Below are 14,471 nucleotides of genomic sequence, written 5' to 3' on the forward strand. Positions count from 1 at the left end.
ACGCTCTTCCGAGGAACACCATGAAGATCCTTACACCAGTCAAATACATCGGAAGGAACAGTAGTTATATCTGAATCTTTTTATTCCTGACTTCCTCTCATTGTTAACAAGTATTAGTCAGGGAAACTGGATTCAGTGTTTTCTAAATAAGTCTCAAGTAATAAAAGTGTGTTTTTGTACCTTTTGTAAAGTGTTGCCCATCGGTACTCAGAGACTTGTTCTTAAGAGCGTCAATAGATCCATTATTTCAGCAACAGTTCTGTCTCTGTCAGGTGATCTTCTCATCAGTAGATACAGTCTCAAAACAACAGTGTCCTCACAATAATCAGATTTATAGAGTAGTATAACAATCTGCACAAGAAGTACCAATTTGTTTATGGTCAGAAGAGACTGTTAATGTTCAGAGAGTCAATAGTTACATTTTTAGAACTATTATTTTCTATTCTAAAGAAGGAAGCTGCACTTTGCTAAAGGCATCTTCTTCTGAAGGGAATAAAGGAGCATTTGCCTTGTATAGTGAGTCTAACTCAGTTTGCATAATATCTCAGCTTCTGACAAACCAGACTGAACTCTGCCATGAAGGGGTGCTATTTTAGAGAAAAATATAGTTTTCTCTTACGGTTATTTATTTATTTATAAATATATATATTTAAGTTTATTTACATTACAATTTCTGGCACATTTGCCAACTTCTCCAGGCAAGCATCATAACGGTGTCGCGTAGGCCGAGCTGGAGTGACGTCACCCGGAAAGACTCCGCCCACCGCGACGCGACGGGTTCGGAAATCGAAAGATCTTCTGGAAGAAAGACGGACGGACGAGAGGAAGCGAAGGATGTGGGGCAGCTGCTGTTAGACCTGTGTAAAAATACGCTATAATTTCGTGTTCAGATCCTGAGGAAACACAGTTCACTAGCGCAGAGCAACCGTCGAACCAGAGAGAACATGGGGAACCGCGTCGCTCGCGAGGACTTTGAGTGGGTTTACACGGATCAGCCTCACGCCGACCGGAGGAAAGAGATCCTGGGTGAGTCTCTCTCTCTTTCTCTCTCGTCGGTATATAAACATCGCTTCTTCTACTCATCAGAGTCGTTTTGATCCGTTACGAAGGATTATATGACGGTTTACCCGCGACTCGAATGAGTTAAAGTTAGCCGTTATGTAAAATGACCTCCCGCCGAAACCCCAACGAGCCAAGTGCCTTTTATTATATTTTATTGTAATGTTTCTTTACCGTCTGTTATGTGTGAAGTTGATTTATAACGAGAGAAAATCGTGAGTTTGCAGTGTTCGTCGTTAGTTGAGGGATGACCGTTATGTGAGGGCCACTCCCTGACAGACACTAACTTACATAATAACACCGTTACTAAACTAACGTTACAGCAGTCACTTCAGCACATCTGTTACTACACACTTCATCAAGTTTGGAGAATTTACCTCAGGATATATGAAGCTTTGTCAGCTAACGTTAACCGGTTAAACTGCGTGCTCGAGTATTAACGTTAGCAGCTAACGTTAATTCGTTTCATAACACTCCGAAAACTGTATGTGCAGTGAGTGAGACTTTGTGTCTGTTTTTAACGATTTAATAATCTCTGCTTTGTTTGTTGAGCTGTGTTTGAAGAGTTTAATGGGAGTGTGGTGGAGTGACGGTCACATGAGGAAGCTCAGCCAACTCTCTCTCTCTCTCTCTCTGTTCATTCATTCTGAATCTCTCTCTCTCTCACACACACACGTACACACACACTTAGCCATCCAACTGGGGACATTATGTAGACTTACATTGTTTTATATAACGACATATATATATATATATATATATATATATATATATAGAGAGAGAGAGAGAGAGAGAGAGAGAGAGATTACAGAAAATAATCCCAACCCTGACAAGAGCCCACGAAATCCCAATATTTTTTTTTTAACATAAAAACATACGGTTAGGTAGGTACACACGTACGCATAAATGGGGTGAAGGTACAGAAGGCTATGCTGTTATTAGTATCATCTCCTCACTGATAAAGCTGCTTATGAATGCATGTAGAAAACTGATGAGCCAGCATTGATCTATTTGTGGACTTTGGATAAACATAACAACTGGTTTATGGATACTTTTCAATCATTCTGTGTTTAACACGAGAGCACTCTGTTGCTAATACATGATTTATTCATGATGCCCTCACGGACACACACCAGTCGTCTGGTAAATGATTCTGTAGCGGTTTAGTTATAGTTATGCTTTAGTTTGAATGAATCCCACTGCTCTGAATCTATTATATGACAGTCTTATTCAAACAACACGTCCTCCTCACGTCATATTTGTTCAGCAGACGCTGTCTTCATGCGAGCTCATGTTTGTCTGATCTGGAGACGATCCAGGATCCTGCACACTTGTGCTGACATGTATTCGGTCTTACACACAGCTGTTGCGTGTACAGTAACCTGACTGCCTTTGCTCTGTAGCGTTATGTAATATATAAACCCTGGATTAGGCTTTAAAGTAGCACTCTTGCCTCAAAGCGGTAGTTACTTGTCCTGCTTTATAAAAAACCTTGTATGAGAAGTCCCACATTTAAATTCTGCTGTGTGTTTGTATTGTTTCTGTGAAGCTTTAGGCAAATGAGATTGGCTTCGGGCTTCACCATATGAAGCATATTAAGATCTAGATGACAGAGAGCGGTGACGTTACGAGCCAGCGCACCAGATCCCGCTGGTGTCCAGTTGCGTTAATTTGTCATGGAAATGGACATCATTTGAATGCACTCGTCCTCCACATCAGATTGTTCCAGTTTTACAATGGTTGTCTTGTGTTTTCTTTGGCAGCCAAATACCCAGAGATCAAGTCTCTGATGGGACCCGACCCCAGGCTGAAGTGGATCGTCTGTACCATGGTTGCCGTCCAGTTTTTGGCCTTCTATTTGGTGAAGGACCTGCCGTGGAAATGGGTCATGTTCTGGACGTATGTGTTCGGGAGTTGCATTAATCATTCAATGACTCTAGCGATTCACGAGATCTCTCACAATACGGCTTTCGGCAACAACCGCGCCAGATGGAACCGCTGGTTCGCCATCTTCGCCAATCTGCCCATTGGGCTGCCCTACTCGGCCTCCTTTAAGCGCTACCACCTGGACCACCACCGGTACCTGGGTGGAGACGGGGTGGATGTCGACATCCCCACTGATTTCGAGGGCTGGTTCTTCTGCACCCGTTTGCGTAAGCTCTTCTGGATCATGTTCCAGCCGCTCTTCTACGCCATCCGTCCGCTCTGGATCAACCCCAAACCCATCACCCAGCTGGAGCTCCTCAACGTGGCCATACAGCTCTCGTTTAACGCTGTGATGTACTGGGCCTGGGGCGCCAAGCCCTTGGTCTACATGATGATGGGCTCCATGCTAGGAATGGGTCTCCATCCCATCTCAGGACACTTCATCGCAGAACATTACATGTTCCTCAAAGGCCATGAGACCTACTCTTACTACGGATCCCTAAACCTGCTGACGTTCAACGTGGGGTACCACAACGAGCACCATGACTTCCCCAGCATCCCAGGACGCCGTCTGCCGAAGGTAAGAAGCTGTTCAGTCCGTCTCAATAATTCAGTTCAGGTTTGTCCTAGAGCAGCTTCACAGAAAACTGAAGTTACATACATTTAAATATGAAAACTCTGGTGCTGTTGGGTCATTTTAGACTGAAACATTTTCTGCTATGATTTATTGAAATTATTTATTCCACGGTCTGTCTGAATACTGGTTTCTGATTGGCTGGCAGGTGTGCAGTAATGCACAGGTAGTTCCAAGTCAGTTTACCATTCCTTTATTGATGCACACACACACACACACACACACACACACACACACACAGAGAAAGTGCTGCTTTAATGCACACACACACACACAGATAGAAAGTGGGAAATCTCAGTTTATGCTGCGCACACATAAACCTGTCAACATTTCCCCACAATTTTTATAAACAAAATATCCTAAACACTAGATCACTTCATTATATCCTCAACGACGACGAGGTCATTGTTTGTAGACAGAGACGCACAGATGCAGCAGGTAATACACACATCTCTCTCGATCGATCGATTAAAATAAATGCTATAATTCAGTCTTACCGCACTGTTTGCTCTCTGTGTCTGATTTGAAGCGGGCAGGATGCTAGAGCTAATGTGCCAAACTTGACAAAAATAACCATAATTTTTACCCATTCTGTCAAATATTGCACTGCAAAGAGCAATACCAGTTTTAACTTGTCAAATGATCATGGAATAACTTGATAATCGACAGATCTTAAATGCACTTTGGTTCTTCACCTCCACAGTGACCGTTGATTATCCCTTACTTCATTAACTGGAATGGTATGAAACTTGACAAAGGTTTTGGCGCTTGCTGTGTGAAGAAATAAGAGTCAGAAAAAGCCACGCAGACAGTGCAGCTCCTCTGATCATGACTCTGCTCCTTCCTCAGGTGAAGGAGATCGCAGCGGAGTACTACAGAGAGCTGCCCTGCTACACCTCCTGGATCACGGTGCTGTATGACTTTATCATGGACGATGAACTGAGTCCGTACTCGCGTGTGAAGAGACGGCTGACAGGAGAGGTCAAGCAGGAGTGAGCAAGAGTCTTCCCCTGCGTCTGAGGACATTCCCATCTTACTTTCTGGCTTTTAGCAAGTGTGCTGACTCATTTTAATTGTGAACCAAACCGTCTGAGCTCCTCTGTTGCACAGAGTCTGAAGATTTCCATCTGAACGCTGATGTTTCTGCTCGCTCGCAGTTATCTGTCAATGAAAAAATCCAATAGAATATATATGAAGCATCCAGAATACAAGTTGTTTGTTTACATAATAAATGTGTACTGTGTATATTTATGTAAATATAAAGTCACACATACAGCATATATATTTTGAAAATATTTACATAAATTATATATATATATATATTTCTTATATACATGCATTTGTGTGTATTTATATTTACATAACAAATATACACAGTACACAAACAAGTATTATGTAACTCAAACGGTTTGTTTTGTGTGTGATCAATCGTTTGACAGCACTAGTTCTGTATCATTTTGACAATAACGTTAGCTCAGAGATGAGTGTCTCATGAACACGCGCCACAGACCGGACTGATTAAACCTTCATCAGTTTACCAAGTGAGTAGATTAATCTTGACTAACAGTGAAGTACTGAGTGGACAACATTTATACATTTTATATTACATGACCTGTAAAGCCTTAATAAATGTGTGCAGGTGTCTAATGATTGTTCTTGGTTTCTTTCTGAAATACATGAAGATCTGATGTAGATATGATATGTTTTAATCCTGAATACTGGAATGGCAGTACTCTACTAGTCAAAAGATTAAACGGAAAAAAGACATGTAGACATGATTTATATTTAAAGTAGTAGTAATAGTGTCAGATGTCAAAACCTTCTCTCTCTACACACACACACACACACACAATCTCTCTGAAAGCTCTGGAGAATCTCTGATGGATCGGACCAGGACACACAACTAAAGTTCAGCCTACTTTACAACCTACTCATGCAAATTGTTCATTTTAATCCAGATTTTCTTCTAAGCTGTTACGATCATTTTAGCTGATTTTTAAAGCAGCAATCATCTTCAAGATAAAACACTGTGAAGCAAACTTTATTGCATAATTTCATGAAATCTTTGATTATGTTAAATAATGTTGTTCTTCCGTGAGCAGAGATCTCACTGCAGGAAAAATGGAGGAGAATACCACACGGCCAGTTTACCGTTTCAATGTTTGTTTTTAGTACAAAATATCCAAAAGTTGCTTAATGGTTTTCATCTTGTAAGGCTCTCTTTCAGTCTTTCATACATTAACTGGTCTGCAATGAAGAAGAAGAAGATCCCATGATTAAAAGACAAAAGGAGACCGCACACACTCTTCAGATGGACAAACTCTGGTCAGTGAGAATGACGTGTGGGAGTCACGCTGCAGATGTCACTGAACTCTTGCACAATGCAGCACAGCAGAAGAGTTCAGGGATACTTCATGCTTTCTGTTCACGATGAATGGAAAGAGCCTCTTAATAAAAGAAAGTCAGGGGTGATACTGCCATTCACAATAACTATAGAGATATATATATAGTGTGTGGATTTTGTGGCTAATGCAAATGCACGTACAAGAGAGATGCATGTTTAGAAAGCCATGTAAAAAAAAGTGCACTGCATCTCCTGTTTTTAAATGAAAAAGTAACTCTTTTTGATTGGTTTTCGGTCCTTTGTATTAAACTATAGATACATACATGATGCTGGTGTGTTTTCTAATTGTTAAAGCAAAGGAATTAATTATATATGGTTTATAAACATATTAAACATTATGCACTAAAGATGGTCGTGTTATTTTATTGCGTTGAAGAAACGTGCTTTAGTAATGTTTTGCTCAATGCAATGCTTATTGTCCCTCGACAGAAGCCAAAAGATGTTTTCCCCATAATTGAATTTATGCCTTTTAAATTCGAATATTGATAATATTCAAGTACAAAATTCAAATTTAGTTGTTTAGCCATTTTGCCAGCCCTAGTATGTGTGTTTGTGCTGGTCCTGAACTCAGGTGAACTCTCAGTGTTAACACACGCCTCTCACACCATGCAGCGCTGACAGATCCACTCCTCTGACACACACACACACACACACACACACTCAGCCTTCAGCCAACCAAACCAGTAAAAAATACACCAAACCACATCCTCTGGAGTCTGGTATAATATATGGTGCATGACGTTTTAGTCTATAAATAAACTGATCTCATTAGAGCTAACTATTGCCATGAGATAAACACAGCACATCAGCATGAGAAAGAGTGGAGCTGTAGTTTGGCTTCAGTATCTCTCTGATGTCTTATTGAACCGCTTATTGAGATTGACCTGCTTCATCACTGACACATTTCAGAACACATGAAACAGAAATTAATACAAGGATCTAAACTAATATTTTGTATAAAATGATCTATATATATATATATATATATACATATATATATATATATATATATATATATATATATATATATATATATATATGTGTGTGTGTGTGTGTGTGTGTGTGTGTTAAACAACAGTTTACTGAACAAATTACTCTTTAAATGAATTCAATTATAATGAAAAGTTTTCTAAGGAATAAAAATGTATCTCAGCTTCCGCTCGGAACTGTAGGGAGCCCTTTTACATTACTTTAGGTTACAATTAACAACAGGGCCCACACTTAAAATTCAATTACCATTTATTTTTATATAATAATCAACATTCAACTTAAAAAAAGAGAAAGAAATGTATGTAAACCTGTAAATTGCACATAATGCACACAGTTTCACCCAAAGATAAACGGCAGTGCTTTACAACCATAGGACAGGAAGAGCTAAATAAACTTATCACTGTATCTAAACCAACAACATGTTTATTAGATCCTGTACCCACTAAATTACTGAAAGAGCTGTTACCTGTAGCCGAAGAACCGCTTCTCAATATCATTAACTCGTCGTTATCTTTAGGACACGTCCCAAAACCATTCAAGCTGGCGGTTATCAAGCCTCTTATTAAGAAACCAAAACTAGATCCTAGTTGTACCATTTCCAAATTATAGGTCTATTTCAAACCTTCCATTTATGTCGAAAATTTTAGAAAAAGTTGTGTCTGCTCAATTGAGCACCTTCCTGCATAAAAATGATCTGTATGAAGAATTTCAGAAACTGCACTTGTTAAAATTACAAATGACCTGCTTCTTGCGTCAGATCAAGGCTGCATCTCATTTCTAGTCTTACTTGATCTTAGCGCTGCGTTCGACACAATAGATCATGACATACTCATAGATCGATTACAAAACTATACAGGTATTCAAGGGCAGGCTTTAAGATGGTTTAGATCCTACCTGTCCGATCGCTACCATTTTGTTTACTTAAATGGGGAGTCATCTCATTTATCATCAGTAAAATATGGAGTGCCACAAGGATCCGTCCTAGGTCCCCTTCTATTTTCAATATACATGTTGCCCCTTGGTAATATTATTAGAAAATACAGAATTAGCTTCCACTGTTATGCTGATGATACTCAGCTATATATCTAGGTAGTGGTTTACAAATTATCATTACTTACCTATAAGGCCCTAAATGGTTTGGCTCCTGCGTACCTAACTAGCCTTCTACCACGCTACAACCCATCACGCACCCAAAGGTCACAAAACGCTGGACTTTTGGTAGTTCCTAGGATAGCAAAGTCCACTAAAGGAGGTAGAGCTTTCTCACATTTGGCTCCCAATTTCTGGAATAGCCTTCCTGATAATGTTCCGGGTTCAGACACACTCTCTCTGTTTAAATCTAGATTAAAAACACATCTCTTTCGCCAAGCATACGAATAATGTATCTCTTAAATTGTGACTGCAGTAAAATTTAAAAAAATAAATAAATAAATACAAATGCACATTCTTATTCTTTAGCTTGGGTTAAACTAATTAATTTTACTTTGTTGGATCAGCGGCTATGCTAATGATGTCTCTATTTGTTTCTATGTAACTAGGATTTACACAAGCTCCAGTCTGGATCCAGAACACCTGTGAAGAGATGATGCTGACCCTCAGAGGACCTCAGATGATGCTGACCCTGAATCAACTTCTAAATTAAACAATTTCTATTTGATGTTGGAATATATTCATTTACACAGTGTCTGTCATAACTTGTTTAATAACGGATTTATCCCTTGGTGCACTGTTTGTTGTTAGTATGGTAGTAGAATTAGTAGTAGTATTATCTTTTAAGAATAATTAATATGATCTATTACTATTATTATTATTTTACCCTACCCTACATGACCAAAAATATCTTAAGAATCACCATGCTTATACACCATTTCTATAAAATGACAAATATGCATTTATACATGGTTACCAAGTTTTAGTTCTAATCACTAAAGTTCTATCATTATCATTAAATAGTGCTTAATACCATAATATAAAGCTTGACTGACTGATTTAAGAAGCTGTGCCATTTTAAAAAGAAAAGCTAATTGGAATCATGCTTGTCCACATGGCACATGGCAAAGAGTTTTGCTTGATGCTTTATCACAGGGGTGTCCAATCCTGCTCCTGGAGTGCCAGCACCCTGCAGATTTCAGCTCCAACACACATGCCTGGAGGTTTCAGGAGCGTCTGAGGACCTGATGACTGGTTCAGGTGTGTGTGATCAGTGCTGGAGCTGAACTCTGCAGGAGGAACAGCTCTGCACACCCCTGCTTTATCATGTTGTCTCTAGTTAGGAGAAAGTAGGCTAAACTGAGGTGACACGGCTATAAATAAAGCTCACTCACTTTGGCTAGCAGGGTCCGGGCGGTCCGGCGAGCACCACTCCAGCGGATTGAATATATCAAAACTGAATGTTTGATTAGTAATATGCATTGCTAAGAACTTCATTTGAACAACTTTAAAGATGATTTTCTCAGCATTTAGATTTTTTTGCTCTCTCAGATTCCAGAAATTATGGAGGGAGCGCTGAATGGCATCGCTTGGAGATAATTAAGTGCCATGAATTTATCTATGTACTATAACATGTAAAACTAATATTTTATTATTAACTAAAAAAATTCAAGGCATTGATGTCTGTCTACAAAACCACCGCTGGCTCAGCACCTCTTTACCTAAATTCATTACTTCAGACTTGTGCCTCTAGGGAAGTTGTGGCCTAATGGTTAGAGAGTCAAACTCGAAATCGAAGGGTTGTGAGTTCGAGTCTCGGGCCGGCAGGAATTGTGGGTGGGGGGAAGTGCATGTAAGAGAAATTGCAACGAATCTTGGTGCAGACTGTCACCAAGGTGGCCTTCGTGTTGACGCTACTCTCTGGGAGGGCGGCACTATGGGGGACAGCGGTGTGGGAGAACCAGGATCCATGCTGCGCCTCGTTTCAGGTGCTCTCTGCCGAGATGAGATGGGTCTTCGATCGGGCCGTCGCAGGACGGGAGGTGGCCCGGAGGCTGGCGGAGTTACGCCAGCACGAGAGATCAGTCTCAGACTTATACTTAGATTGCTAGAGAATGGGCTTTTTGTCAAGGCGGAGAAATGCTAGTTTCATGCACAGTCAATTCCATTTTTGGGGTATATCGTGTCAACTGAGGGAATACGCATGGATCCCGAGAAAGTTAAGGCTGTGGTAGAGTGGCCAAGTCCAGATTCCCGTAAGGCCCTACAGAGGTTTCTGGGGTTCGCTAACTTCTACTGGCGTTTCATTCGCAACTTCAGCCAACTAGCCGCACCTCTGACCGCCTTGACCTCCGCCAAGACTGCGTTCAGGTGGTCAGACACAGCTGAGGCTGTGTTTGCCAAACTGAAGAGCCGTTTCATTTCAGCCCCTATTCTGATTACCCCTGACCCTACACGTCAGTTCGTGGTGGAGGTCGATGCGTCAGAGGTGGGGGTAGGAGCGGTGTTATCCCTTAGAAGACAAGGTTCATCCTTGTGCGTATTTTATATATCATTTATCTCCTGCAGAACGAAATTACGATATTGGTAACTGAGAATTGTTGGCAGTTAAGATGGCATTGGATAAATGGTGACATTGGTTAGAAGGATCGGGGGTTCCTTTTATAGTATGGACTGACCACAAGAATTTAGAGTACATTAGCACCGCCAAAAGGTTGAACTCCAGGAAGGCTCGATGGGCACTTTTTTTCAGACGTTTTGACTTTACTATTTCATACCGACCGGGTTCCCAAAATATCAAACCCAAATCTTTGTCCCGTATTTTTGACCATTCCGAACGCCCATCCACTCCCGAGTGTATTTTCCCTGAGACATTAGTGGTCTCCACTCTCACATGGGAGATCGAATCGAAGGTCAGAACGGCCTTAGAAGGGGTAACGCCTCCGCCCGGGTGCCCACCGAACCGTTTATTTGTGCCAGAGGGATTAAAGTCTAATGTTATCCAGTGGGGACATTGCTCTAATGTAGCTTGCCATCCAGGAGTTAACCGTACTAGATTTTTAGTCAAGCAACGATTCTGGTGGCCACTTATGCCTCGCTACATTCACAATTTTGTTTTGGCTTGCTTGGTTTGTGCCACTGGTAATACTTCCAATCGGCCCCCTTAAGGGGTTACCCTTCGAGACCCTGGTCCCACATCGCACTAGATTTTATTACCACCCTCCCGTCCTCCCAGGGCAACACGGTAGTTTTAACCGTGGTGGACCGGTTCTCGAAGGCAGCCCACTTTATTCCCTTGCCCAAATTACCCTCAGCCAAGGAGACAGCGTTGACCGTCGTAGTTTACATCTTTCGTTTACATGGCCTCCCGATAGACGTGGTTTCCGACAGGGGACCCCAATTTGTGTCAAAATTTTGGTGAGAATTGTGTAGATTGCTGGGAGTGACTGTAAGTCTGTCCTCAGGGTTTCATCCCCAGAGCAATGGTCAAACCGAGAGAGCCAACCAAGATTTGGAAAGGGTGTTGCGATGTTTGGTCTCCAAGAATCCTTCCTCCTTGAGCCAACAATTGTCTATGGTGGAGTACGCCCACAATACCTTACCAGTATCAGCTACGGGCCTATCTCCTTTTGAGTGTAGTGTAGGTTACCAGCTACCTATTTTTCCCAGTATGGAATCCGAAGTTGCAGTCCCCTCCATTCACGCCTTCGTCCAGAGGTGTCACCGCACTTGGACCAGAGCCCGCGAGACTCTACTCCAAGTGGTGGCGCGCACCAAGGCCAAAGCCGATCGCCACCGGTCTAGGCCTCCCGTATACGTCGTGGGTCAAAAAGTGTGGCTTTCTACCAAGAATATTCCTCTCCATTTCGTATCTAATAAATTGGCTCCCAAATTTATTGGCCCGTTTACTGTCACCAAGATCATTAGTCCGGTGGCAGTCCACCTTAAACTCCCTCCTACGTACAGGAGAATTCATCCCGCCTTTCATGTTTCCAAAATCAAGCCCTAATCTAGACGGAGGGGACGCGGATTTCAGTACTTGGTGGACTGGGAGGGTTACGGTCCAGAGGAGAGAAGTTGGGTACCTGCTAGGGACATCCTGGATCATTCCCTTATCGATGATTACCATCGACAGGTAAGAGATTCTGGGGACGCCAGGAGGCGTCCTAGGGAGGAGGGGTACTGTCACGGTTCGGGAATGCACCGTCTCCAGCTGTATTCATGTTACGTCATGTTGATTGTTTCATGTGGGTGTTACTCATTCCAACTGCCTATTTAACAGTTCTTTCGTCTCCTGTTTGTCAGATCGTTGTTTGAGGTCCTCCGTGTCTGATGTCTGATTCGTGTGTTCCTGCCTTGCTTTGTCTCCTGTTCGGTTTCTGTTGGATCATTACCTTCGCTCACGGATTATCGTCACCTCACTTTGATTTACCACCGCCGTCATCATCATCATCAGCGCACTCAATTCACCTACTCACCAGTCTGTGCTGCCATCGCGGTTCCTGCGTCATTCTCCAACCTACCATCATCTCAAATATTACAATAAACTCTGTTAACTTGCTTTTGCCTCCTGTCCTTCATAATCCAGCGTCACACAGACGACCTGGAGTTATGCAAAAGTGACACAGAGAAACATCAAATGCAAGTTTTCCAAAGCCATGAAAAGAATGAAAGGAAAGATTAAAGATATAAAGTATATATAACAACATATATATATATATATATATATATATATATATATATATATATATATATATATATATATATATATATATATATATACACCATACTGCTGCTGTTGTTCTTTCAATAAGTGAATTTAAAGGGTATACAGTAAATGAGATCCCAAACGATCAAATCATGACAAGACAAAATATAAAAAGGTGTAACAACTAATCCAGTTTAATAAAATAAATGAACACTAATAAAATAAAGAAACTGACTCAAACAAACAATATTTTTTCCCACATCATGCTACAGTTTTCAGACTATGAGACATTCACACTTCCCATAAAGGACTGATTCTGGTTCTTTTGTATTGCAAACATGATACTCGACTCTGAACTGCTGCTAATCATTATTCTTTTGTCTTGATTATTCTGAGCATTGGTGGCCGTCTCACACCTAGACTTCACTTCATCCTTTCATCACTGTGTTGTTCAGGGGAGCTTCACCACATGAATCTACACCCTGCCTCCAGCAGCACCACACGTTTATTCATCTCTAACAGTTGACTGACGCTCAGCCTTTTTCAACTTCTTTTTGCAAATCAAAGCGTTAATACACGCAGAAAACATATACTTGTGTTGCGGCTGATACAGAAGATGTGTGCTCAGCTCATATTCTCCAAAAGGGTGCTACAGTGATGTGGAGAGACACAGAGGAGACCAATTGTTGAATAAATCCACATACAAACAGTATTATCGTCGGTTCATAGCATTACTGTTGACGGTAGATGGACTATTATGACGATGTCTTGTTACTTGGCAGTCTATGGGAGAGTCACAAGCCTCCCGGTTTTCATCCTGAATATCTTAAATTGTGTTCCGAAGATGAATGAAGCTTTTGTGGGTTTGGAATGACATTTTTGGGGTGGAGTATCTCTTTAAGATATGAAACTTGCAGGATGTTTTAATGGTAGAAAGACCTCTATAGGCAAAGCAGATTTGATTTCTCATGTCAAGACCTTGTCAAAAAGTGCTTTTGCGAATGCCCATCTTTTATTAGCCCTTCACCCCTCAAACCTCCTAAACTGTAAGTGTGAAGAGTTATGACGTTGTTTGCATTATTGAGAAAGCATTAACATCTTAAATTGGTTTAAACGATTAATTCCAATGTTCGGCATTTGACATTATTTCATTAAACAAAACTTTCCTTCAGGTTGCTTTATTTCAGGCATCTATCTGTATTAATTAAAAGTGTTAAACGAGTGGATATATTACTGTAAAATTCGACAAACACGGTGTGAACAGGTTTAATGTGTGCACAGAAACAAATGTCATGGTGAAATGGGGAATGTCTGGTGAGGATTTAGCTTGTATTTAATATTAATATTTAAAAATGGAATCAATTCCTCCATTTGTTTTCCAAGAAAATTCTCTCTTTTTTCAGATATTGTCAAAAGTGTTTTATTGTTGAGTAAATATCATATGCATACATGCAAATGGAAAACATGTAAGCCCTCCTTTGATATACAATATTTTTGGTGAGTTTGTGAAAATGCTTCAGAACTTTAAGTACTTAAAAAAATTAAGTAGAAAGTCTGAAACTCTGCATTATTAAAATAAAAAAAAGTAAAACCTTTTAGTTGTTTTTTTCCCCCTTAATTTTTGTATAGTATAATAATAATTATTAATTATTCACCTATGTGTGTGTTGTTGGATGTTCCTGGGATTGTAACATGGTTGAAGACTAGTTAGTTGTGCAGGAACTAAACCTTATAAGCAAGTAATAATATTTTGTAACTGATAAGGAACTTAATAGGTAGCTAGTGCAGAGACTGTAGAATTGGGGAAATAGGATCATGTT

At 40.7% G+C, this 14,471-nt stretch overlaps 1 protein-coding gene and 1 long non-coding RNA gene across 2 annotated transcripts; both read left to right on the forward strand.

Moving 5' to 3' along the window:
* Nucleotides 1-767: 767 nt before the first annotated feature.
* On the forward strand, nt 768-5,266 carry LOC127970523 (sphingolipid delta(4)-desaturase DES1-like). Its single transcript, XM_052573118.1, has 3 exons — nt 768-1,026; nt 2,823-3,565; nt 4,469-5,266. Exons 1-3 carry the CDS (start codon nt 945-947, stop codon nt 4,613-4,615), a joined length of 972 nt encoding a protein of 323 aa, XP_052429078.1. The 5' UTR covers nt 768-944; the 3' UTR covers nt 4,616-5,266.
* A 1,828-nt stretch (nt 5,267-7,094) lies between these two features.
* LOC127969811 (uncharacterized) lies at nt 7,095-12,504 on the forward strand. Its single transcript, XR_008156358.1, has 2 exons — nt 7,095-11,874; nt 11,964-12,504. It is a non-coding gene; the product is annotated as an uncharacterized LOC127969811 (long non-coding RNA).
* Nucleotides 12,505-14,471: the final 1,967 nt, after the last annotated feature.

The sequence above is a fragment of the Carassius gibelio genome, chromosome B13 (genome assembly GCF_023724105.1).
Source record: "Carassius gibelio isolate Cgi1373 ecotype wild population from Czech Republic chromosome B13, carGib1.2-hapl.c, whole genome shotgun sequence".
Taxonomy (NCBI): domain Eukaryota; kingdom Metazoa; phylum Chordata; class Actinopteri; order Cypriniformes; family Cyprinidae; genus Carassius; species Carassius gibelio.

What these genes read in the sequence shown, in the direction of transcription:
- LOC127970523 (XM_052573118.1), top strand. Translation starts at nt 945, where the DNA reads ATGGGGAACCGCGTCGCTCGCGAGGACTTTGAGTGGGTTTACACGGAT. An exon ending in CCGGAGGAAAGAGATCCTGG is followed by an intron (nt 1,027 to 2,822) that starts GTGAGTCTCTCT and finishes TTTCTTTGGCAG; the next exon opens with CCAAATACCCAGAGATCAAG. An exon ending in CAGGACGCCGTCTGCCGAAG is followed by an intron (nt 3,566 to 4,468) that starts GTAAGAAGCTGT and finishes CTCCTTCCTCAG; the next exon opens with GTGAAGGAGATCGCAGCGGA.